Here is a 25886-nt window from a genome sequence, read left to right on the forward strand (position 1 = left end):
CAAGCCAATCAGAATCCTCATCGACAACAACAACAACAACAACAACAACGACTGACCTCTCACCCTCGATGTATGGGCGTAACTTTTCAAGTGACAGAGTGACAGCAGCAATGACTGTGACGTCCTAAAATTCTCACACCACACTCCTCTGGGACAATAATCTCTCATTCTCAAAGTTCTCCCACCAGAGAGCAGTCCACCCAGGTCGGACACACAAACCGGCGATGCTGACGGTGACGCGGTCTGTTCTCATGACAGAAGAAGTTCTGAAATTGCTGACCTCTGGTCTCTGCTCCTCTATGTAATATATGAGCTGTATTTGCAAATGCAAACATGTAAAAATGATCATAAGCATATGAGGAGTTCTCCTAAAACTCCACTATTCAGAAGAATCGTTTTCAGAGGCGAAATCGCCGTTTGCGTGTAAACGAAAGGCACAAACGCATGGCACAGTCTCCTTTTTAAAACAAAACAAAAATACCCGTGCTAGTGTAAACGTAGCCTAAAGTGTAAACAACCGGCCCTGCAGCAGCAGCAGCTTCACACACATCACGTCTCACCTGCCCACTCTTCTCTTCCCTTGATGCTCGAAGAAGCACCTGTCGTCCCAGCATCCTTTGCGTGTCCAATATGGAAGAATTGGCGGTGGAGGTCCGTGGCTCCAACGGGGCTTTTTATAAGGTAATACTGGCGTTTGTGCTCGGCTTCTGCCATCAAACCCCCCGTCACGAGATGCAGCATATTGGTCTGAGCCTCGCGGGAAAAGGCGGTGTGTTCCGAATCGCTCTGAAACCTCTCAATAGCCTTCCGTTAGCTAGCACTAGCAATGCTAGCTAGAGTTAGCATGCTAAGCTAGCATCTCTTTGGCCAGTCTTGTGACAGCCTTGTGGCAAGTTTTAGCGATATTTATTTAAACTCAGACACACGTACACACACACGGTGTCGTATTAGATCGGTGGAATATTACATATATATAATATATGCTTATATTGCTTTGACGTTTTGGTCGCCCCTTCGCAGAGGCAAAAAGTTAGCTTGCTAGATAGGGTTGGAGTGAGTGTGTTTATTTGTGAAACAACGGCGTGATATACAAGACCAGAAACCGAATAAGGTGTCTGTTCAATCACATCAGACAATTTTAACACCCCGGAGTGGGACTACATGTATATCTCAGTAAAGTATGTGACATTTAAGGGTAGTAATGGCGGTGTCTTGTCCCTCTGCACGCATGTCTGCCTGCCTGTCACTGTCTATTATTTGATACCACATCATGCCGAGCTATTTTGTGTGTGAGAGAGAGACAGCTGTTCCCTGTCCATCCTGATATTCTGGCCAGCTGGCTCGTCAGGAGAGGGTCACTGATACCGTAAACTTTCATGCTATTTTTAAATCCTGCTGCTCATAGTCTCCTTGCTTCCTTCCACTCCCATCTTCCCCTCTTTCTCTCATCACTTTTACTTCTTTCTTTCGTAATCGATGAAGGATTTCCCCACTGGTATCATGTTAATGATACATTTGACTGTTTTATGGTTTCCCATGTCCATCAGTGACCATTATATTTGTTGTTTTTCTGTAAGATTGGCTGACATTGCTTCACATAATAATTTCTTTGAACTGACTATTTGCAATTACACTGGTCAAGTGAGAAAGGAATCACTGGACCAGATGAAGTGGTGTCAAGAGCTGCAACAAGTGATTAGTTTCATAATCGATTAATAATTTTAACTTTAGTGCTTGTTTGGTCTGTAAATATCATAAAATGCTGATCAGTGTTTAACAAACCTAGAAATTTCTTTTTTTGGTCCACAAACCAAAATGATTAAGTTTTAATGATTTATTTGATATATGGAGCAAAGAAACCCGACATTATTCAGAAAGGCTGTCTTTATTATTGAAAACACAACACATTAATAATTGCAGCCTGACTGCCATGAGTCACTTTGTCCACTGTCTTCTTGTCAGCCAGCTGCTGACAAGTGTACAAGACCAAATTCATCATTGTCTATGTCTTTATTTCACAAATCTTCTCCTCTTTCCCAACCTTGCTAAAGCACTCAGCGCAACACTGTTCACACACCATTAACACATATATCCACCTGGTTCTAAAGTAATGTATTTATGGTGATTGAAAGTAATTGACATAACCCAGGCTCAAAATGTACTTAAAAGCCAGGCACAGGCATACACTGCTTTATTCTCATGTCTGAGTTCTGTTGGTCTGTATGTGAAGTGAGTTACAGATTAGTTTTACATTTCTAAAAAGTTGCTTGTCTTTCTTTTAGGGGAATATATACATCAGGATTCTTTTAAACTTCACATTACAGAAGATATTATGAAAACTGATTTATTTACATAATCAAACAACAGCATTCAATTAATTCTGTGTACAAGTGAGTAGTCGAGGAGCTGTTAAGCTTTCCTTGTGCTGCAGGCTTGAACAGTGTGCTCTAGAATTACAAATACCAGTCAAGTCATTTTTGGTATGCTACATTTGGCTTAAACCAAGACAGCACACTTGGAATACCGCTGCAGATTCCCCTGCCCCTCGGTTTTGTCAGCTTAGCCAGGCAGATGATTTCAGTTCACGTTCTCGGTTTTCGATCTTTTGATTTATTGCTCTTTCTTCATAAATATGATGTGACTGATTTTTGGTGCTCAAAGCATTCATACTTGATATTTGTAACAGGAAACCAAATGTGTTACTCTGACGATAATCAGAAATTACATTTACCAGTGTTTTTTTGAGTCACGACTGTTTTCTATCAAATATTAACCTATGTGAAGAAGACATATTTATTGACTGTAGACATCAGGACATTGCTCTGCACTTTTCAAAGTACTAAAACATGTCTGACTTGATGCGGTGAATATGTTAGAATATTAAAACATTCTTTAGTGTTTTGCCAGTTCACCATGGGATTTATGAGCCCTCTGAAGGCACAGAGTAAACAAAGTAACATGGCTGCAAGTATTGAATATTTTTTCCCTCCTTGAGTAAAAGATTTGTTGTGCAGCATATTAAGTGTGAAAAGGCCTTTGTTTTGTTCAGCTGACAGTCAGTTGATATTAAAACTAATGTATTATACCAACAGCCATGCAAAAGTTTTTTTAGATTTGACTCCTCATTTATGCAGCTCTTCTGTTCATAATGTAAAATATGTCTTTGGTCTGTCTTCCTTCAGTCTAAAGTAAATATGTTGCTTTTCATTTGTCATGCATCACGTTATTCTGTATGTCCTCACACCTGTCTGTCTTTGTCCTGCAGGGCTTTGTCAAAGACATCCACGATGACTCGCTCACCGTTGCCTTTGAGAACAAGTGAGTTTTCCTTCTTATTGTTCCAGCTACTAGGGATGAGAACTGCACAGCATTTTTTGAGTCGATTGTCGAGGCCAATGTGTCGAATTTTTGTCGAATTGTCTACCTTTTTATTATTATTATTTATTTTAAACAGCAGCAATGCAGAGGGTGGAAAATATTCTACATTGTACTACTTCCTTTTAGGCTCAGAAACATGGCTGTAATGTAGAGATTTTCCGATACCATTTTTTTCCTCTCGATACCAATTCCAATGTGTTATAATTTTCGTTTTTAAATATGAAAAAAAACCCGAAATAAATCTAGATATAAATTCCTTTGATAAAACTTAAGTGCTGCTGCTAAAGTAGACATATTATAGCCTATTTCTCCAAGTTAACCTAGTTCCCTGGTGTCCTAATGAACATGTCTGTGACATGCTTTGGTCAAAATACCTTAAGGATGAAGCACCACAGCAGTTCAATCTTTTCAGAATGCTCGCTTTTGAGTGCCTGTCTATTTAAATGCAAATGAGACACAGGGAACTACGTCAGCGTCACTGAGGCTGCAGTTGGTCCTTCTTTTCCTTCATGTTCTTTAGCATGACGTGGCTTCAAATGTTTGATTAAGTTGCTGGTGTTAAAATTTGCAACATCCCTCAAAATTGCTTCTTTGGATATGTTGTATGTTGCAGTCTTACTGGTGGGAGCATCCAGTGTGAAATACTGCCAAACCGCCGACATTATGCGCTAACGTTTGCTCCTAGTCGGAGCTAACCAGTAAACGGATTCCTATTTCTAATAAGTTATGTGGTATCGGATCGTTACCTGCACTCCAGGACTCGCCGATACAGATGCTGGCATTTTTCGGCAGTATCGGAGGCCTTTCCGATACTGGTATACTGGAACAACTAGTGCTGGGCGATATGACCAAAACTACTCTCATTATTTCAGTTGGCAGCCAGAACGCCAGGTGCCCTTCAGCGATGTCCGCTTGTTACCACCCCCTGATGCCAAGAAGGACATTGGAGAGGGCGAGGACGTGGAGGTCAGGAGGACAAACATGCGTCATTCTTGTTTTCATTAGTCTTTCCTTTCTGATTGTTTTCTATTAATGTTTCAATGCTCTATTAACGTACTTTGTCTTGATCACCTGGCAGATTTTGTCCAGAGCCAATGAACAGGAGCCTTGTGGTTGGTGGCTGGCTAAAGTTCGCATGATGAAGGGAGATGTGAGTAGTACTCTATATAATAACAGCTTTGTAGACTGCAGACTCAATATTTATGTTATCAAGAATATACATATATATACATAATATAATATTATTAAGGTGCATTTCTGCATTTCTCTACATGCAAAAATTATATATATATATTTTTCCCACACACTGAAATCGTCTGTGTTTTCAGTTCTATGTCATTGAGTATGCGGCCTGTGATGCCACCTACAACGAGATAGTGACCTTTGAGCGCCTGCGTCCAGTAAACACCAACAAGGTCATCACCAAGAACACCTTTCACAAATGCACTGTCCCTGTTCCTCAAGATCTACAAGAAATGTATGTACAGTACATTTACACCAACAATATGTGCTTCATTGGTGACACACACTTTATAGCTTGTACAGTGTATTTCAGAATGTGCATATAACCAGTACTTGGAGAGCTTTACATTTCTCTATTAGCTGTAAGTCGGATGAAAAACTGTTGAATGGATCTTGTCTCATAGGTGCCAGGGTGAGAACGCTCACAAGGATTTCAAGAAAGCTGTGGGAGCCTGTCGCATCACATACTGCTCTGAGACCAGCCACCTAGTGATTGTGGTAACTATAGTCATTGTATGGTCAATGCAAAGTGATTTTCTGTCTCTATACGTCATCATCGAAATGTGATTGCCTCTGTGTTTTTAGTCCACCAATGAGTCAACAGTGAAACGTGTATCTTTGCTGAGTGACATGCATCTGCGCAGCCTCAGGACAAAGCTGCTGCTGATGTCACGCAACCAGGAGGCTACAAAACACCTGGAGGTCAGTTGATGATTGTGATACCATGGTTTAGGTTCTGTGATGATCACATTGGGTGTCGGACAGTTACCGTGGCAGGGCAGTTTCAAAGTCAGTTGTTCACCATGTTAATAAGAATGGCAGGTAGTAATTGTATGATTTGTTTCTGAGAAATTAAAAATTAAATATTTTTTATTTTTTATTTTTTGTTTTATTCAAATTCAATATTATTATTATTATTCAATTGCGATTCACATAAGAATCGCAATTCTTATCATTAGGGATGCACCGATTGCCATTTTTGGGGCGGATTCCGATTTTTGACCTGCCGATACCGATTTTAGCCAATTTTTTAAACCACTTTTCAGCATACAGAAAGATATATATTTTTGCATCTTTTCTCTTTAATAGAACATTTTAACATAGAAATACAATCAGTTAACATCCAATATCCAACTAAAAATACAAAACGAATCACTATAAAATAGAAGTATATATAAAAATACAAAAACAATTGTCATGATACATTTGAACATGCTACCATGGAACATAATACCTGTGACTTTATGAACAGATTACCACTATAAAATAGAACTAAATAATGCTGTGGAATATTCACACACATCTTAAAAGTGCAGTGTTATGGAACCATGTTGTTCACATCCAATATCCAACTAAAAATACAAAAACGAATCACTAGCTGTATGTGTAGTTTATTTAAGTCTAAACATATATACATGGCACCTACACACAAATAAGTAAATGACCTCTCTCTCCCTCAGCGTGCACGATGCACAATGCTGCGTGATGCGGGTGCATTTTGATCGGCTTATTAAAATCGGAACATTCTGACTGATCGGCCGGTCACCGATTTCGGTGGATCACGTGAAAATCGCGCGATTCCGATCACTGGCCGATTAATCGGTGCATCCCTACTTATCATCCACAATTAGGAATCGATAAATAAACTCATCATAAACTTAATATCAATTGAAGTTTCTATTTTGAAATACCACACAAAACACCAGTTTGTTTTATTTGTGTACAGTTTATTTTTGTAACGTCTGGGAGAAAAAGACAGCTAGCCTAAGCTTTTATTTATGCAAGTTTTTTTTGTTCAGTAAGTAAGTTTTTATTTGTTTTGAATGAATAACTCAACTTTTTTCTTAAGTTTGCCTTTGTGTGATTACATCATAGGAATCAGTTTATTTGAAAATCACATTATCTTATACAAACTGTATTGTTTTGATGCCATAATTTGCCTTAACACACTATGCATTGTATACATTTTTGAATCGACAATTGGTTGAATTGACAATCGATTTTGAATCGAATCGTGACCCTAAGAATCGGAATCGAATTGAATTGAGACACCCAAAGACTCACATCCCTAATATCTTCCTATGATTTTTTTTTTTTTTTTTTTTTTAAAACAAAAAGAGTGACCTTTTAAAAAAATAAATAAACTAACCACAAATCATTCTATTTTTTTTTAGAGCTCAAGGCAGCTGGTGTCGTCCTTCCAAGAGGAATTTACGGTGAGACTGGATCTGATGGGCCTGGCCATCGGCAGCCATGGTAGCAACATTCAACAAGCTCGGAAAGTTCAAGGAGTCACTGCCATTGAGCTGGATGAGGAGACTGGCACTTTCAGGATTTATGGGGAGGTACGGTGGTGTGTTTGTGGTGTTAAGTGTTTAATTGTTTTGGAAATCCTAAGTCTTGGGAGGAACAGTGTCGACACATTTGAACTTGCATGTGTATCAAAGCAAGCGGGTGTGGGAGTCTATGCATATGTTTCTAATAATAAATGAAAGATACAGATTTACACGGCTTATTATGCCTGTGTGTGAGTTGAATGTGTTATAGTTTAATAGCTGAAGTGTCTTTGTTTTTACTTGTAGACAGCAGAGGCAGTGAAGAAGGCCAGAAACTTCCTAGAATTTCGAGAGGATTTTGTCCAGGTGCCAAGGAACCTTGTTGGTATGTAGATTGCATGCTTCCTGTCGAATTTCTTAACGAGACGCAGAAAACAATTTCATTCTCTGTGTGTTGATTGGTGCCACATGTCGGTTATGCAGGACATATTGACATTTTTGAATTCAGTAATGTGTTATACAAAGTTCTTTTAGTTTGACTAGTAAATCAGCTTGTTGAATTTTTAACTGTACTGCATTGTTACCAGTCCCCTTGTCATCTTTTCCCTGTTGCGTCTCCAGGCAAAGTGATCGGTAAGAATGGTAAAGTCATCCAAGAGCTTGTGGACAAGTCTGGTGTGGTGAGGGTCAGGATAGAGGGAGACAATGACACCAAACAGCCCCGACAAGAAGTAAGCTTGCTTCTGCAGTGTTTACTGCCACTGATGAAGTGACTTGAAGAGCATCAAGTGCCACCAGTTTCATACCACTTTACAAATGAGCTGATTATCTTCCAGTCCTGTACTAACATGTGGGCTGTGTTTTTGTGTTTTGTTGACACAGGGAATGGTCCCCTTCACCTTTGTTGGTACGAAGGAGAGCATTGGCAATGTCCAGGTTTTGCTGGAGTACCACATATCTTACCTAAATGTAAGTAGTGTGTGTGTGTGTTTGTGTGTGTGTGGGTGTGTGTGGGTGTGTGGGTATGATGTGTGGGAGAGCAGGGTTTCCCCCAGAAAACTTGCTAAGCCCGGTGGTACCTCTTGCCCGGTGGTACCTCTCAGGCCCACCAGCGGCCTGAGTTCACAGGAAATGTTTAATTATGACTAATATATGTTATTGTAAGACATTTATTAACAATACTTAAACACCAACTATAGAGTCATACAAAAAGTCACTCTTGAAATTAAGTTAAATATTAATTAAATAATCGGCCAGTGAATCTTAAAACTCGCCATTCTGCGCACCACCCCTGCGCTGTTCTCTTCTCCCTCTCCTGCGCCGTTGGTCGCTCCTGCTCTTCTACGTCTCCAACCGGTCATTTCATATCTAAAGCAGACTGGATAATTTCTATAAGGTCACATTAAAATAATGATCTTTATGACGAGGATGGAGTACAGTCGCGATGAAGTGCAGGTGATCCAAGTAGTTTTGCATTACGTTCATCTGCGCAACACCATAGCCCGTGATATCCGAAAATAATGTACTATGTCAACTAGTAATATCGGCACAATAACTGTTGAGGAATACATAGCGAGACTGAACATAGGAGCGCAGCTTCGCGGCTGAGACACAAATAGACCGCGGGATGCTGCCGCTGTTGCGAGTGGGTGCGCCTGCAGTTATAAAACCAATCAACAATTAGACTAAAACGTTGAAATATGCTAATAATTCTGATATGTTCATACTTAAAACGGACGGAGCAACCTTAGCTTACCGTTTTTAAAAGATATGCCATGTTTGTAGTAGAGCTGAGAAAAGCAAACTATTGCTTGCTAAGTTTGCGTTCCACTGTTTTACTGTCATCTACTTTTGAAAAATGCTGCCACACTGCTGATGTCTTTGACATGGATGAGACAGGAGGACTGACTGTAGCCTCAAATGAAAAGCTCAAAATTCACTTCTAATTAATGGCAACGCAAATCTGTCCGTCTCTCATTAGCCACGGAGCGACAACAACCCTCTGAGCTGGACTAAACCGAAATAGTGGAAAACAAGGGGTGTTCTCTGAAGACACGATGTTACCTGTGAAACGCGGGTGCTCTAAAACACCCCTATTAGCACTTGGTACTTTCCTCCTAATGAAATTCACCATAAAAAATAATAATAATATTAATATATCTCTAATCTAATATCTAATAATCTAATATCTAATAATATCTCTTGGTGGACTTGCATTTGAGAGAACAAAAACGTGTGACGTTTTGTGCCATCAATACAGTATTAATGCATCAATATACAGTGGGGCAAAAAAGTCTTCAATAAAATTAGCCTATAAAAGAGGCCAATCTTTTTCTGAAATAAATATGTGTATATGAGAGAAAAAAGTACAATATCAAAATGTTTTAGTTTGACAACTATAAATGGCTTTTGAAAATCAAATTACAGATTTTCTTCTCTTATAAAAGACCATGGTGGAGATTGGAGTCTGACTGTTTGAGGCTTTGGACAGGTGTCTTTTATACAGATAACGAGTTCAAACAGGTGCCATTAATACAGGTAACGAGTGGAGGACAGAAGAGCTTCTTAAAGAAGTTGCAAGTCCGTGAGAGCCAGAGATCTTGCTTGTTTGTAGGTGACCAAATACTTATTTTCCACCATAATTTATATATATATCTATATATATATATATATATAGATATATATATATAGATATATATATATGTGTATATAAAAAAAAATCCTACAATGTCATTTCCAGGATTTTTTTTCCACATTCTGTCTCTCACAGTTGAAGTGTACCTATGATAAAAATTGCAGACCTCTCATCATTTCAAGTGGGAGAACTTGCACAATCGGTGGTATGTGTGTATGCGTGTTTTGGACATGGTGGTGGGCCAACAGCTAGAGGAAGAGTTGAGACAGATTGTGTATTATACCATCCTAGCAAGATTCAGAATAAGCAACAGAAGGTACTGTCGATGTGATGTAGATGTGTGTTTATGATGATGTGTATCCAGTGTTGAGCTTTATAAAAATTATTTCTCAAAAGTGTGATTAATTATAATAATTAACACATTGTTTCTTGCTGTCCCTGTAACATTAACCTTTTTCTGTATTTTTTATTTATTTTTCCCACACAGGAGGTTGAGCAACTTCGTCTGGAGCGAATGCAAATCGATGAACAGTTGCGTCAGATCACCCAGGGTCACCGACAGGCTGACAGAGAGAGAGGAGGAGGTTATAATACAGAGAGCAATGCCAATGCTCCTTCATCCACCTCACATGCCAACCGCTCCTACAACAGTCGTGGCCGTGGACGCAGAGGCCACGGCTACAACACTGGATATGGTACCCACCTTTAACATCATATATAAAATCAGCTTATACGTTTCCAGAATCTGTGTTAGAGTAGTTGGTGCAACATGCCTCAGTATGTTGGCCTTTGTGAACAATTGAACATTTAATTATTGTTTGTCCTGTTTGATATCAGGCACTAACTCGGAGCAGTCCAATGCCTCTGAGACTGATTCAGAGCGCAAGGATGAACTTAGTGACTGGTCACTGGCTGGAGAGGACCAGGATAGGTGAATTACTTTTTTATAAATAGTAATTAGATGTCCACATATCTGCAGTGTAAGACATTGAAAATTCAACTGACTAACTTCCAGGGACAGGGAGAGAGGCTCACGGCCACAGAGAGATGGTCGGCGCAGGCCAGGACCCGGCCGAGGCCGTGGAGGCCCTGGAGGAAGGGGAAGAGGTGGAAGAGGATACAGCAACAGCTCTGGTAAAATACACTATTATCCACTCTCTCCATGAAAAGTAGCTCATACAAGCATTTTATTTTATTTTATTTTAGGAAGGTGTGAATGTGCATGAATATGACTCAGGCAAAATTATGTAAAAACTTATTGGACAGCCTGTACTCACAATATCCTTCAGCAGAAAGGATAATGCAATAACCCATGGAGAAACATCAGCAATCAAGGTTGCTCCTGATCGAAACACTGACTCTTCTCTTCTATATCAAAGGCTCCTGGTAGTCTCCAAATCTGACGAGTTGTCATTGCAGGAGATCATGAATTATGAACTTATTCCTTTTCCTCCTGCCCTCTTTGAGGCCATGAACATTTTCCGAAAGGCTGATAAGCCTCAACTAGCTCATGCTATCAGTGAGCATGCAAAGGATGCCATCCTTTATTCAAGCACACTGCAACTCTCCTGCAACATTGTGGCACATTATCTTCAGCAAGAAGGTTGCTTCGGCCTCATCATTTGTAGCACCCGAACGCCTGCCTCCAACTGAATCTGCTACTAAACTTCACTGTCGCAGTGAACGGCAAGACACTCTGCTGCTCTTGTGGACGATATGGATTACCATGCACTGCTGCCTGTGGATCCTGTCAAAATCAAAGATGTGACAATCCACACAACAAATTCCTTCTCGAAGTCAGAGGATGATGAATGATGAATTATATGAAAGGTTGTTTAAATCCGATTTTTAAACATGGTGAAAAGGATTATAAAATGATTCAATTATCGTATTACTAACAGCAATAGATACAAATAAATACTTCTAATATTAACTGATAATTATTGGATAAAGCAGTAAAGTGATATTTTAACAGTCAGAGGTCATTGTATCATGGTTATGTTGTGCAAAAAACACTTTAATGCCAGGATTTAACATCATACTGGTGGTTATCGTACTTTCTTTCTTCAGAGCTGGAGTTATTTCTGACTACTGCAGAGTCATTTCACCTGGAGATTTTCCCTTTTCTCTATGAGAACCAAGCCAGATGTTAGTGGGGTTCGTGTGCCATTGCAAACAGGGCTGTAGAGGACATGGAGAATAGAAAAAAGACAACTTTTTAACATGTCTGTATCCCATTCATGGTGAAAAGGATTATAAAATGATTCAATTATCGTATTACTAACAGCAATAGATACAAATATATACTTCTAATATTAACTGATAATACTCATTGGCTTACAGGGTCAAAGACTACAGACACTACATTGACCGTCTGAATGTGCCAATTAATTATTGGATAATTAGTGGGGTTCGTGTGCCATTGCAAACAGGGCTGTAGAGGACATGGAGAATAGAAAAAAGACAACTTTTTAACATGTCTGTATCCCATTTATGTCTCCAACCATAACTCTGCAGCAGGGCATCAGGACCATGAGGACAACCATGCCTATGCAGTCTTGGAGACAAACACGGAGACAGACCAGACAGCCGATACAGATGCAAGCGAGTCCAACTTGCCCGCAAACCGCCGCAGGAGGTCTCGGAGGCGCAGGACAGATGAAGATGCCACCCTGATGGATGGCATGAGCGAGTCAGACAACGCTTCAATGAGTGAAAATGGAATTGGTATGGAGGTCACATGATTTATAATTATGATATTCTGAATCTTTATTTGTGTAGCATGTCACTTAACAAGGTTACACAAGGGGAAAACAAATACAATATGACAAACTATAAGACATTATAGATACAATACAGATTTAGCAATGTGCACCTCACATTTTTCAGAATGTAGTCGTGAAACACAGACCTTCAGTAGAATAATGGATACTGTTTTCCAAGGATGCTTTGAATTCTTTTTCTTAGAGCTGGCAGTTAGCTGCCCGAGTTGTCTGGAATGTGCAGCAGTGCATCATTTCCAAAAGGAAAAAGAAAAAAGCCAGTGTAGGTAAAAAAAAAAAAAAAAGGAAAAGTAATTTAAGCCCCGAATCACTCTCTCTGTGATGACCTAACACCCCTAGATGATTCAGAAGCTAAACCTCAGCGTCGTAACCGTAGCCGGCGTCGCCGCCTCCGCCTGTCTGAGGAGAGGCAGCCAGGTAACCATGGCAACCCGCAGTGTGTTGGCTGATACTCTGAATGGCTTTTCTGAAAATGTTGTGCTCCAGGGCTTGTTTGTCTATGTGTCACCAACATACTAAACGAAAACATTCAGATCAAATGTTTACTCTGTTATCATGTAACAGGGTAGTCATTGTTTGTTCTTTTTGGCTAACTCTAAATAATTACATGTGGCTTGTAGAGTTTCTGGTTTAAAATAACAGAAAATGCTGTTTACTAGGGATGTAACGATACACTCAACTCATGACTCGATACAGTTCACGATACGATTTTCTCACAATTTTTTTTTTATCAATACGAGCTACAGACAAATTATGACCAAAAAAGTTATCTTTTATCTGTAGGAAAAAATCTTAGAGGTGCTTTCTCTAGGACAGTGCAACTTACATGGTCATATTGAACAACAAAATATATGTAAAATATCTCCTTAGAATCTCAACCACATGAGCTCTTACCTCCTGGTAAAATGGCCTCAAATCTTTTCCAATAAAATAACCAATTGCCCTGGTAATTTATTGCGCTCTTGCGTTGTTACGGGGGAGAGGATATGCAAAGCCTCTCATCAGGGTGATTTGCCCCCTCGGCAATTTTCGCTCACGAGGCGGCGTAACGTTACTTTGCTTCTCACTGTGGTGGCGGCTAATATGCTGCTGCATGTTGCCGCTATATGTTAGCAGTCTCTTGCAATATTTACATGCTGTTTTGGTTTTGTCTGTCCATTTCTGACCGATTGTATTTGTGTTTATAGGGAATCCAAAATGCCGCCACACAGGAGATTTTAAACAGCTCGGTGCATCCTCTATCTCAAAGTTGTTGCCTACCGTCGTTTTTTTAAGATAACGTAACCTATTTCTAAAAAAAAGAGGAACATAGAGCACTCTAATTTTTTCTGTCAACCGGTGCGAATCGTCATTTGTACCGATTTTTAATCGTGTCACGATGCATCGTTACATCCCTACTGTTTACTGCCTAAATATAACATGACTCTAACAAAGTTAACTGTATAAGAGTGGTCACAATGTTGCAGAGTAACCAAGCTGCATTTGTCTTATTTAGGCAGTATAATTGTTTACTAAAATGTACAATTTATATTGTCATTTGCACCAATAACCTTCATAACGACAACCTTATTATGCTGCTTCAGTAAGTGAGTGAAACTCTTCTTTCTGACAGTCATGATTTACTTGTACAACTTTCTGAAACAAAACAAAAGGTTTGTGCACAGGGTGTGAATATTCCTGATTGCATTTGCTACCATTGTTTGTGTTTTTACTAATCTACAGTGAGCTATGTCACACATCTGAACATGGAGAGCAGCATTGGTCAGCGCTCAGCAGCACTTCTCACATTGTCACATTATTGTCCCAATGTCCTTGCAGTGACTGTGGCTGATTACATATCCAGGGCTGAATCTCAGAGCAGACAGACGGACCCCAAGGAAAACAACGATGTGGTGAGTATTCAAATGTCATGAGTTAGCAGACCAACATTAAACTTAAACAAGTGTTCTTCCATGAAAGGTTTGTCTTTGAATATACTACCCATAAGTATGTTTGCACCACCATGTTTTACAGCAGCCTGACTGGATGTGCAATGCAGGTGTAGTGGTTAGCACTCTTGCCTTTGCAGCAAGGTCCATGACCCGGTCAGGATGAAGTTTGCATGTTCTCCCTTGTCTTTGCATGGGTTTCCTCCCACAGTCCCACAGAGTTGGGGATTAGGCAAATTGGACATTCGAAATTGACCGTAGTGTGATGACCTGGCAATCTGTCAAGGGTGTATCCAAGCCTTAAGCCCAATTTATACTTCTGCGTAAAGTGCTCTGCGTAGGTTACGCAGAGACTCTGCGTCGATGCAGAGCCTGTCGAAGAGCCTCTACGTAGTCTCCGACTGCACGAAATATTTTTTAAGTGTCCGTCACTCCGTCAAGGGACAACGGAGACGGCAAGAGCTGCGATTGGTCCTCAGGACAGGCCGAGCTAAGCTGCTCTGTGCCGGCTCACAGTGAGCACCCGACCGCCCACAGAGGCGGAGCTGATCCCCGCCGATAACGCCGCTGCCAAACTATAAATACGTCATATCTTAACACACACAGCACATGTTTAGACTCTAAATGGCCAATTTCTGGCCTCAAATGATCTTAAAACTGCGTTCCGTGACACAGAAAAGTGAGAAACGGCCACTGTTTCAACAACAACAGTCTTTCTCTCCCGACGCCATTGCTCACTGTAGCCAGAAGCACAACAACCTTGCGCAGCGACCCCTACTGATTGGGCGGGAAATTGCAGCGCGTGTCCGTCACCACGACGCAGAAGTATAAAGGCTCGAGGCGTCTCCGTGGTGACGCAGACGGATAACGGATATGCAGTCGGAGAATTATAATGTGGCCTTTAGGCCCTATGTGTAGGATAAAGCGGTGGGGGGGGGTGCGCAGGTCAGGTGCGCGGTCGGGTATACCGCGCAGCGGTTTTAGATTTTAGTGCCTCTACCACAAGTCTTCGTTTCACTCGCAGCATAGTCCGTTATTTTAGCTGACGTGCAGGCATAGATTGGCCATCGGTGGGCCAACGCATGTTTTTGGGCCGGTCCGGAGCTGTCATAATTTCATTAAAAAAGTATATTAGTGCTGGGCACGTTAACGGCGTTATAACGCATGACGACTGACCAGAAAAAGACGCGCGTAACGTCATGTTTACTTGCCTCCCGAAAATGAGTTTTTCGTGGCGTGGCCCCAGAGTCCAGGCACCGTTTACCAGTTAGCTCCGTTAGCTAATTTAGAGGATCGTTGAGCGCACCTACAGTGGAACTGGAGCAGTCTGTTTATTAGCCCATTGACGCCGGGAAAGCATTGCCGCACTTCTACCATTGACGTCGCACCCAGCACTATATATTATAAATAATTTTTTAGGATTTTTCTGTCATCATGTAATATTTGTGAACCATTTAGGTAACCAGTAGGGCTGCAACGATGAATTAATCGATTTTAGATTTTTTTTAATTTTTATTTCTTTTACAATTAATACAAGCTTTGTAAAAAAAAATCACAAAGCTAGATAAGATAATCAGATAAACACTGATCAACATTTTATATTTTATGAACAAAAAAATATTAGATTAATCGAGAAAATAATTGACGAGCTGTCCAGGGTGTGCCCCGCCTATCGCCCAGTGTCTGCTGAGATGGGCGCAGCGCCCCCCGCGACCCTCTGGTGGAGGAAAAAGCGGTAGATAATGGATGGATGGAGAAAATAATGACAGATTGATTCTAAAACTAAACAGTATATTTCATTAAACACTGAAAAGAAAAATCTCTAACAGTGTTTCTTTGACAACCACTTTCACTTCAAGATGGAAATTGTGGGACTGACTGAGGCCATCTCTGCCAAGATGAAAGTCTCTGTGAGTAGTGAAAGAGCATTTACATGAACTTTTTTTTTCTTTTCTTTTTTTTAACATGGTTTAACTCTTTTCCATGTAGGCTACTGCACTTTAATTTTTGAAACAATACAATGCAGTTGCTTCATGGTAGGTGCACCGTATATTTTCCTTTTTTTTGCCCTTTGCCAATCACACCCCTGTACAGTTTTAACATGCCCAGAACATACATACATACAGTAAGTAAAAAGTAACACTTTTAAGACCGTAGACCTCTCGCCCCTTCGCCCGCCTGTTGTTTAAATAAATGAAGGTACACAATTCTGAGAAATGTGACAACAAAGACCTTTTACCCTGAGTCCACATGTGAAGAGGCCAGTGCCGATCTCTTTTTATTCACTATATTCCCGCCGGAGGAAAAGACGCGTTCAGAGCGCACTGAGGATCGGGATCTACTGCGCCCACTATAATCATCATCAAAGCAGCCACCAATGTCTTTTTTTCCCCCACAGTCAAATGTTAATTTTCACAATCGAACCTCCGTTTTTTTTTTATATTCAAATATATATTCAAATTTAGAATATGCGTTGACAGGGAAAAAATAAACCTGATGCATATACCAATGGAGGAGGAGGGAATAGTAGAGAGAGAGTTATTTTAAAAGATGATGTATGAAGGCCACTGTAGTTCCCACTTGCACTTAAAAATGAGCGCTCAGTTTGTCACACGTTGAAATCTCACCTTTAGATGGCAACACTCCTTGCACACTGGACCTTTTAAAACTTATCCTAAATTTGTTTTCCCTTTTTTCTTCAGGGTCAGGTGGACACCATCGCTGAGGACAGCCCGCAGCCTTCCACGGACACCGTGGCCACCAACGGCTCCAACAACAACGAAGACTGCGGCGCTCCCAACGGTGAAGGCAACAGTACAGACAGAACTCCCAGGTCTTCCAATAAGAGGCCAACCCACGTGTCGTACGACGACGACTCTGACCCGCAGCTTGTGGTTAACGGAGTCTCCTAGTCAGACCACGGCAAAGGGAAATGATTTCAAATATTTGAGATTCTGTGGCTGCACTGAATGTCCCCGTCTTTGAAGCAGCTTGGGGAAACATCTTAAACACAAAGCACTGTCCTTTTTTTACTTTACAAATATTTGAAATCTCTTTCACTGCTCAAGTTTTTGTGGTCTGAACCCAAACTCACAGTAACACATGTTCAACCTTCCACTTTATTACATTTTATACAATAGTTCTTCCTGTATGAGCTTGCCAAAGATAGTCATTCACACACACACACACACAGAGGCGCGAACAGCTCCTCTTAACAGTATCTTTCGGCCCGCTCTTCACTGAGAGTTAGGACTGAACATAGTATTTCAAAAACGCAGACTGGGACTCCACTCAAACCAATACTGTGGTGTAAATGCAGCAGTACTGTTTTTATTGGTCTAAATAATATCACAGCGTTTTAGCGTATATGAAAGTCCACATTTTACAAGGTGTACTCAGAAAAAGATGCTTCCACAACCTGTTTTGTCAGGATTTTTTTAGTTCCATCTGAGGTAGTTTGTAACTTCAGTGTTCTGCATGAACAGTACCACAGTGCAGATAGGTTTGTCGAGAAACCCCGAGTACAGTATGTTTACCATACGTGTGATCAGCTGTTGTGCCTTGAGAGTAGATTCAACATGTCGTTGCCTGGCTCCGCACACCGTCCTAGATCCTCTCTGTGTTAACTTGGTTGCCTTTGTCCGTCACAGTTGAACCAGATGAGCTGTCGACAGGTGCAGGTTAACACTGAATGTCCCAGAAAGGATTTCAGAGACATAATATTTTTAAAATCAGGTGTGTCTATTCTTAATGTTTGTGGGGCAACTGTGCCCAATTATCCTTTACATGTAACATATATATATACATCTGTTGAGGAGTTTGACATTAGCTGCTTTGTTTTTCAATATGCAACCACTTGGGTCATAGAGGAAATGTGATTAGTGTCTGGAGATGAAACGAACTATAGAAGAGTTGTTTTCTTTGCACTGAAATGTAACCCTGTCTGTTTTTTTTTTGTTGGCTAAAAATTGAATCTAGTTGAGTTTGGAGACTGACCTGTTACTGTTAAGTGCTGCAGAGGGATGTAGCCACCATTGCTGGGTCTCCTGGAAACATCTCTGCACTAAACATGGGGCAGTTTGATCAAGTATGACAAAAGGGACAGTGATGTCAGGCCCTCCTGGAAATTGATGAGAATCGTTGAATCAAATATCATATTGTTGTCTTTTGAAATCAGTATTTCTTCCAACATGGCCACTATTACAGAATTGTAATCAAAACCCAGAACAACGCTGGTGCTGAGATGTTTCTGGAAAACCAAGCCAAGTTGATGACAATGTCACTCTTGATTCTTCCACAGACTGACTGGCTAGAAACTGGTCCTGACTGTTCCATTTTAGGATGATTTATTTGGTTTTATTTATTTAAAACAATGTACAGTATTTAAAAAATAATAATAATAAAAACAAAAATTATCAAGAAGCTGTTTTTCTTTACACTAAACCATGACACCTCGGGGTTACTTTGGAGACAAATGACAATTTGGACTACCGAGTGTTGTGACATCCAGTATGTTTTTTAAAGGATATTCTGGTTGGTTGATGTGCAATATGTTTTGTATGCACGTAGTTCTTAAATAAACTTGATCTTTCATGTAGATCCAAGACCCAGCTGTGTCGAACTCTCTGATGAAAACTAACATGACATTAATTGTAAAAAAAAAAACACTGTTAAATGCACCTCAAGAATTAATATACAGATTTACAAATGTGGAATAATGTCGGAACATTTACAGATTAAAAAATGCAATTCAAAGTAAATTAGCTGTAAAGTACACATTAGGATTAAAAATAAATAAATAAATAAATAGTGAGTGCCACTGAGGATTTGTACAGTACGACTTTATTGGCAAACAATCAGTTTATAAAAAGGTGGCATTTGCTCGGTTCATGTCACCAGCATCTTCAAGTCTGTTTTTTTGTCTGGCCGTCCATCAGATCCTTAGCCTCATTTATCTTTGCAGCAAGGTAAGGAGATCCACCTGTGAGACACACACAGTTGTGAAATACTACTGCACTCGTGTAAAGCCACATATCTCAATTTAAGACCGACTGTAAAAACCATTCAATAGCCATGTTCATATGGACACCAATAATCTGTCAACCTTACTCCAAAGACCTTAGTTTTGATTATATTAACATGATTTGCTCATTTCTAGAATAATCCAATTGTCACTTGGCTCTGTTCACTTAATGTAAGACAGGACAGCGTGGCAGTAAGCCAGCATGCACCCAGAAACTGAGGAAGATGAATAGATCTCAGCCTTTTAGTGATCGTTTACACCTGTGATTTGCATACCGTCAATAACTCCAATAATCTGATTAAGCAGGCTGCAACTAATATCAGAATACTCCACGTCTCATAACCGCTGCTTAATCAGATTATGATCTCACTCGGGTAAATATGGACAAGGTTTACATGACCAGGGGTCCCGTTTCACAAAGCAGGTTCAACAAACTCTGAGTCTAACCCTGAACTCTGAGTTGATCTACTCTGAGAAAGGAAACTCTTGAGTTTTCGGTTCCACAACAGCTGATTTGAGTTAGTTTGATCGACTCGGAGTAGTTTCACCTGGAGTTAAGCGCGTGCACCACAAGTATAAAAAGACAGCATCAATGGAGCCCCGTTTCGCCGAGTCACCATGACAACGGGGAAGCGGAGGGTGACGTTCTTCACCCCAGTGGAGTTGGAAATATTAATGCTCTCATACGGTGAGTTTGAGCATGTTTTTAGAAGGAAGTGTAACACCACTGCAGCAGCAAAAGAGAGGGAGACGGCGTGGAAGAACATTGCTGCTCGGGTCAATGCGTAAGTTTAAATGTCGTCCTTTACACAATCACAATAACATTACAGGGGGAAACTGCTTGAGTAGTAAATTCATTTATTTAATTTAGGTGCAGGGAGAAGCGCACTTGGCGCAGCTTAAGATGAAACATAAAAACATCGTAACACTCGGCATAATCTCATGGGATTACCTCATTTTGATCATGTTTTACATTGTAAAGTAAATATGAAGTGGCTGTTTTGACTGTACAGTTGTTTTATCCCCAACATAATGCTGTTTTCACACATAAATGACTTCTCATTTATATCATGTTCAAGTGCTCTGCATCTCCGACGTTGTATAAAAAAAAATCCCATTTGCAAAAAAAAACCGCAGCACAACACACACACTTTCTGCTGGGATGTGAGAGCATGACTCCGGTTGGTAAAGTTGGAAATTAAAGGACGGATTAGGTTGTTTATGTAAATGGACTGTGACGTGAAACGGTACCGCTCAAAAAGATAAGCGTCATCTGTGCGCGGTCTGATAATCATTTCCTGACAAATATTGAATTCTCTGCACAGTAATAATAATATAACTTCTAATGTAGACGCAGAACAGACGCAGAACTAAACTACGCCAAAACTCGCCTGCTGACTGAATGAATGAGGTAATCAAATACCGTGTGTGTCTGAAAGAGGGCGGAGACAGAGAGAAAATCAAGGTTTGTTGAGAAAAACCTGGTCCCGAGGTTAGGTTCATAGAGCATATTACCATGGTAACTGACCGAGAGGTTAAGTTACCTCTCTCTGTGAAACAGGCTAGAGTTACTCCTCTTTCTCTGGTTTGACTTACCTCCCTTTGTGAAACGGAAAACTCAGAGTTTCCCTCATTTCAGGGTTAACAGACTCAGAGTTTTCACTAAACCTGCTTTGTGAAACGGGCCCCAGGTCTATCCTCTTAATACTGTCAATATTGAAGTTCATGTACATGGGGAATCAAATGAGGGAATTCACTCACGGAGAAACCAGCTATATCTGCTGTTTTGTATAGCCTACAGCTAATAGTAATGTACATCTACAGTCGGTAAAGGAAAACATTATTGCTTCCACTCACCTCTGTCTGGATGGTTCAGGATCATCAGTTTTCTATGAGCTTCTCTGATTTTGTTTCTGTTGGCTGTGGGACTGAAACATAGTGGTGACACCAGTTAACAATCTTCATAATAAACAGTCGGGGTAGTAGTGAGTCTAACATTTTATTTTAGAATGGAGACAAAGATGGACAAGCAGCCAGACGGAACAAGTGGTAGACTTTACTGAGAAGCAATGTTGGGGAAACCGTGTCCACATACCTGACTCCTAAAACAAGAACTGCTTCCCGCTTGGTCATCTTTGGGTCAAACCCACCTTTGTAGTAGCCTCCAAAAGTCTACAACAACATATACAGCTCACTATAATGGATGCTCACTTCCAAAAAAAACTTTTATTTCCTCTAAAGTGAGAGGTTGAGAGGAGAACAGGATGTTCACTTGTGTGCTTGATTTTCTTCTTACCGTCTTGGGGAAGCTCTGGAGAGCCTGTTTCATCTGGGGCTCTATCTGCCTCATGGCCTGCATGGCATAGCGACCTGGATAATACAAATATAATGGTGGTCATGAAGTTATTACTCTGCCTAAGTCGACCTATGACATTCTGATTTGCCAACACTTGATGCTGAGCAAATCTGGTTCTGAACAAAGAGTTGTGCATCACCTGTTAATCTTCCCTAATATGTTACAGTGTTATGAAACATATATAAAACATAATATTAAAGGGGAAATAAGTAGTTTATAGTGCCATCTAGAGGAGAGGCTGAAATTTACAACAAAGACCTGCTGCTCTGCTCACCCCCTCCCTGCCCTGAGCGCTACGGTATCCTCAGCTGGTCAAATGTCGTCCTCGTCGTCTTTCTCCGTGTCAGCAGATGAGGTTCGTGAGGTGAGGGAGAGGGCGAGCTACCGCGGCCGTAGCAGACGAAGCGGAGAGAGTGGAGGCGGGACTTCTGCTACAAGTAAAGAGACGCTTGATTTGTTCTCTCGCGTTTGTCCTTACAGGCTCCGGTAGAAACATGGCGTCTCGCTGCTAACAGTGGCTATGCAACCGCGGTCCGCGACCATGTTATTTTACATGACTTTTTGAAACACTACGAAAATGAAACAAAAACGATTATACAGCGACTAGACAATGCAGGAGCACATAATATGTATAAAAAAGTGGATTTTGGTTTATATAAACCCATAAATACTACATATTGTACCTTTAAGCAGGTAGAGCTGATAATACAACACTGACAACCAGCTGGATTTAGCCTACATGGAGTGTTTTTATCCAACTCATTCAACCAACTCCTACGTTAGTTTGTGGTGCTATTGAGCTGTATTGTATTGTATCATCAGCCATAGTATTATAGCAAGTCCTCTTTGATATGATAAATAAGATGCCACATTTACACTCGCCAGCCTCTTTATAAAGGGACACTTATTGAACTGCATAAGGGCAAATATCTAATCAAGTCAAGAAAAACCAAAGGAACTCAATGCATTCTGACAAGTGTCATGACTTTTGATGTGGTGCACTAACTAGTGTCTCTAAGGCAGGGGTGTCAAACTCGTTTTCACTGAGGGCCATATAAGCATAATGGTTTCCCCCTAAAAGGGCCAGATGTAATTGTCATACAGAATAAATGTAACTAAATATGATGTAAAATAAAGGTAACTTTCTGTATTTATTACTTATTCAAGTTACAAATATGATGCATTATAGATGTAACCCGGTCCGCGACGGTGTTTCTTGACAAACTAAAAGTTTTAAAAGTCTGTATCTGGTCAGGGCAGACCTGCTCACACACCTTAATGATGCCGCCACTTTGCGGGTAACGTAGTTAATGTAGTTTATGGTTAACACACACACCTTAAAGCAGCATAGACCTATTTTAAAGGTCACATAGAGTGGTCCTGTTGCACATATATGTTAGTTATGGAGGTCTACTTACATATATTAACTTGTTTTTATGGTCAAAAACCTCCTAGTTGCTGTAAACTAGCCGATAGAAATCCTCTTTTCTGACAGTGTTTTTCTGCTGCGATATTTCAGAGTGAACTTTCACCCCCAGAAGACAGAGTCTTGTGATTGGCCAGTACTATCCAGCACATCCGTTCTCAGAAGCGCAGCGCCCCCCTCTGGAACGGTGGATGCACTGCTCCTCATTATCAAAACATTGTTTTAACAGTGTTTAAAAATAGCTTCTTCACAACTCCCCGACCTCAGTTGCTTTTATGACTTTAAACCGGAGTCAGACCCAGAGTCAGAAGACACTGTTGCTCGTGAAACACCTCCACAACGGACGTTATTCTTCATCTGCGGTTGAATGTACGTAACCGGATGTGCCCGGACTAGTGCCCGGAGCAGGACGATCGGTTGTTCAGGAGAACCGCTGCTTGCGTAACTATTACGGGATTTTCAGTGATCTCGTTGAGCCCCGAGATTACAATAAAACACAACGTTCTCAGCAATGGCTGAACTGTTTGTTTCGAACCGTCAGGGCTTCATAAACAAGGTAATGACGCAGATACACACCAAAAAAAACAGCGATAATAGGAACTTCCGGTCTAGTTCCGCTTTAATGATGCCGCCACTTTGCGGGTAACGTAGTTAATGTAGTTTATGGTTAACACACGCCTTAAAGCAGCATAGACGTATTTTAACACAGATTTTCTAGGACCAATTAATCACTCGCGGGCCACATAAAATGACGCGGCGGGCCACATCTGGCCCCCCGGGGCCTTGAGTTTGACACATGTGCTCTAAGGTTTACAAAGAATAGTTTTTAAAAAAAAGAGAGTCTGAGTTGAATCATGTCACAATTAACTGAAAATGGACGAGCAAGATGTACCTAATAAAGTGACAGGTGAGTGTTGAGCTGTCAGTAGAAGTCGGCCTGACTGTACCGACGTGTTTGACAATCATTCACCTGTATGACTGCCTCTCTGCCACTTTAATAGGTACACGTACCTGAACGTAAACTCATTTGTTGTGTGTGTTTTGAGACGAATTTGAGCTGCTGTTGAATCACACAGAGAACTGCACTTGTTAGTTAGTGCACCACTGAGAGCATTGGGGTGGACAAGTCAATAAATTGTTTATGCATTTACCTGCAAATCCGGCTGCTGCCAGCGCCAGACCCACGGCCACCATGGAACTGGCCTGCATGGTGGACAGAGGACAGAGGGGAAAGGAGAGGAGACGTGCCGATTAGCTGCTACTGTTGCAATGTCAACAAACAATCAAAACTGCAGCATATTGTAAGTAAACACTAACACTGCCTATATATATATATGTGTTTCAAACCGCTACTTTCCAACTGTTTATCGCGTGGCGTAGAATACTAAACCACATGTGAACTGGGTTTTGCTCACGTCCCTGCACATTATAGAGGGGGAGCTAACATTAGCTTAGCTACTCAGAATGAACATTAATGTATGACTAAAGGTTCCGTCAGCCTCCTGAGCAGACAGGCGACTGAGTAATAGAATAACAGGATTATTCGACCTACCATGACTGTGCGTTATGTTCCGTGTTCGACACAGAAGATTCGGATCATAACTATTGACCTCTCACGAAGCTCCTGTCGTTCCTATCTGGACATTCGTGTGTTTATGCCGGAAATTGCATTCAAGTGTCGTAAAAACAGGCGACGCCAAATTTAGACCGAAGAAACTATTATGCCGTTTATGTGGAAAAAAAGAGCAGCATAGAAACCTGCTTATAATTAGCATGTTTATCTTTTTCACCAATATTTAATTTTTTTTTTTTTTTTTTTAAAGAAAGAAAGAAAAAGATTGGGTCCAACAATTTCAGTAAAAGAATACGGAAGCGTATTGCATTCACTTGAAAAAAAAAAAAAACTCCTGTTTTTCTCAGTAATTAATTTTCGGTTTGATTTTTTGAATAATTTTTTTTCTGTTTTTCTGTCTAATTTTTTTTTCTGTTTTTCAGAGTAATTTTTTTCTGTTTTTCGTGCAAATATTTGTTTCCCCTGTTTTTCTGAGTAATTTTTTTTTTCTGTATTTCGTGCAAATTTTTATTCCCCTGTTTTCCAGAGTAATTTTTTTCAGAATTATCGAGAACTCTTGCTATGGTACACGCCGCCGAAGGCGATTCCGGTGCCTCAGCTGCACACCGTGTGCATCCAATATTTTCAGCAGTCTCCTGATCGTCTCTTGAGTCACCACATAGCCAGCCTGAATGCATTTCAAATGCATCATCTTGTATCCATGAAGCCATATCTGTCCAACTGATCCTGGAGAAAGATTGCTATGTCTAGTAGATCTGAATGGGCTTTCCTTCTGAACAACCACAAAGTCCTCAGGTGCCTGCGTTAAGTCGACAAACTAATGATAATACCATCTAAAGACAGGACTATCTCCCAGTGTCTTAAACCCAGATCAAAGTAAAACTTGATTAAACTAAACTAAAATTACTCCGAAAAACAGAAAAAAAATTACTCCGAAAAACTGAAAAAAAAATTACTCCGAAAAACAGGGGGAAAAAAAATTACTCCGAAAAACAGAAAAAAAAATTACTCCGAAAAACAGGGGAAAAAAAAATTTGCACGAAAAACAGAAAAAAAATTACTCCGAAAAACAGAAAAAAAAATTACTCCGAAAAACAGGGGAAAAAAAAATTTGCACGAAAAACAGAAAAAAAATTACTCCGAAAAACAGAAAAAAAAATTACTCTGAAAAACAGGAAAAAAATATTAGTCAGAAAAACAGAAAAAAAATTATTCAAAAAATCAAACCGAAAATTAATTACTGAGAAAAACAGGAGTTTTTTTTTT

At 40.4% G+C, this 25886-nt stretch overlaps 2 protein-coding genes across 3 annotated transcripts; one reads left to right on the forward strand and one right to left on the reverse strand.

The window, feature by feature from the left end:
* Positions 1-582: 582 nt before the first annotated feature.
* On the forward strand, positions 583-18841 carry fxr1 (FMR1 autosomal homolog 1). Of its 2 annotated transcripts, none has more exons than XM_083888779.1 (19): positions 583-681; positions 3266-3318; positions 4251-4344; positions 4457-4528; positions 4707-4855; positions 5025-5118; positions 5206-5322; positions 6795-6965; positions 7203-7281; positions 7518-7627; positions 7773-7865; positions 10019-10226; positions 10369-10462; positions 10547-10665; positions 12049-12258; positions 12654-12731; positions 14133-14206; positions 16102-16152; positions 16945-18841. In XM_083888779.1, the coding sequence occupies exons 1-19, from the start codon at positions 631-633 to the stop codon at positions 17152-17154; spliced, it is 2127 nt and encodes a 708-aa protein (XP_083744905.1). In that variant the 5' UTR covers positions 583-630; the 3' UTR covers positions 17155-18841. The 2 variants fall into 2 exon arrangements, with proteins under 2 accessions (XP_083744905.1, XP_083744906.1); XM_083888780.1 differs by having other exon boundaries at positions 7779-7865.
* Positions 18842-19070: 229 nt separating this feature from the next.
* On the reverse strand, positions 19071-24711 carry dnajc19 (DnaJ (Hsp40) homolog, subfamily C, member 19). The gene is made up of 6 exons (XM_083888588.1): positions 24600-24711; positions 24199-24250; positions 21562-21635; positions 21361-21437; positions 21123-21193; positions 19071-19223 (listed from the first exon to the last, which is right to left on the reverse strand). Exons 1-6 carry the CDS (start codon positions 24600-24602, stop codon positions 19147-19149), a joined length of 354 nt encoding a protein of 117 aa, XP_083744714.1. The 5' UTR covers positions 24603-24711; the 3' UTR covers positions 19071-19146.
* Between the last annotated feature and the right edge of the window lie 1175 nt (positions 24712-25886).

This window comes from Microchirus variegatus (assembly GCF_963457635.1).
Source record: "Microchirus variegatus genome assembly, chromosome: 4".
Lineage (NCBI taxonomy): Eukaryota > Metazoa > Chordata > Actinopteri > Pleuronectiformes > Soleidae > Microchirus > Microchirus variegatus.

Coding starts and splice junctions, on each gene's coding strand:
- dnajc19 (XM_083888588.1), bottom strand. Junction 21,636..24,198: donor GGCAGCAGCCGGATTTGCAG/GTAAATGCATAA, acceptor TGTATTATCCAG/GTCGCTATGCCATGCAGGCC. Junction 19,224..21,122: donor CCTGAACCATCCAGACAGAG/GTGAGTGGAAGC, acceptor TGTGTCTCACAG/GTGGATCTCCTTACCTTGCT.
- fxr1 (XM_083888779.1), top strand. CDS start 631: ATGGAAGAATTGGCGGTGGAGGTCCGTGGCTCCAACGGGGCTTTTTAT. Junction 4,345..4,456: donor GAGAGGGCGAGGACGTGGAG/GTCAGGAGGACA, acceptor ATCACCTGGCAG/ATTTTGTCCAGAGCCAATGA. Junction 10,463..10,546: donor GCTGGAGAGGACCAGGATAG/GTGAATTACTTT, acceptor ACTAACTTCCAG/GGACAGGGAGAGAGGCTCAC.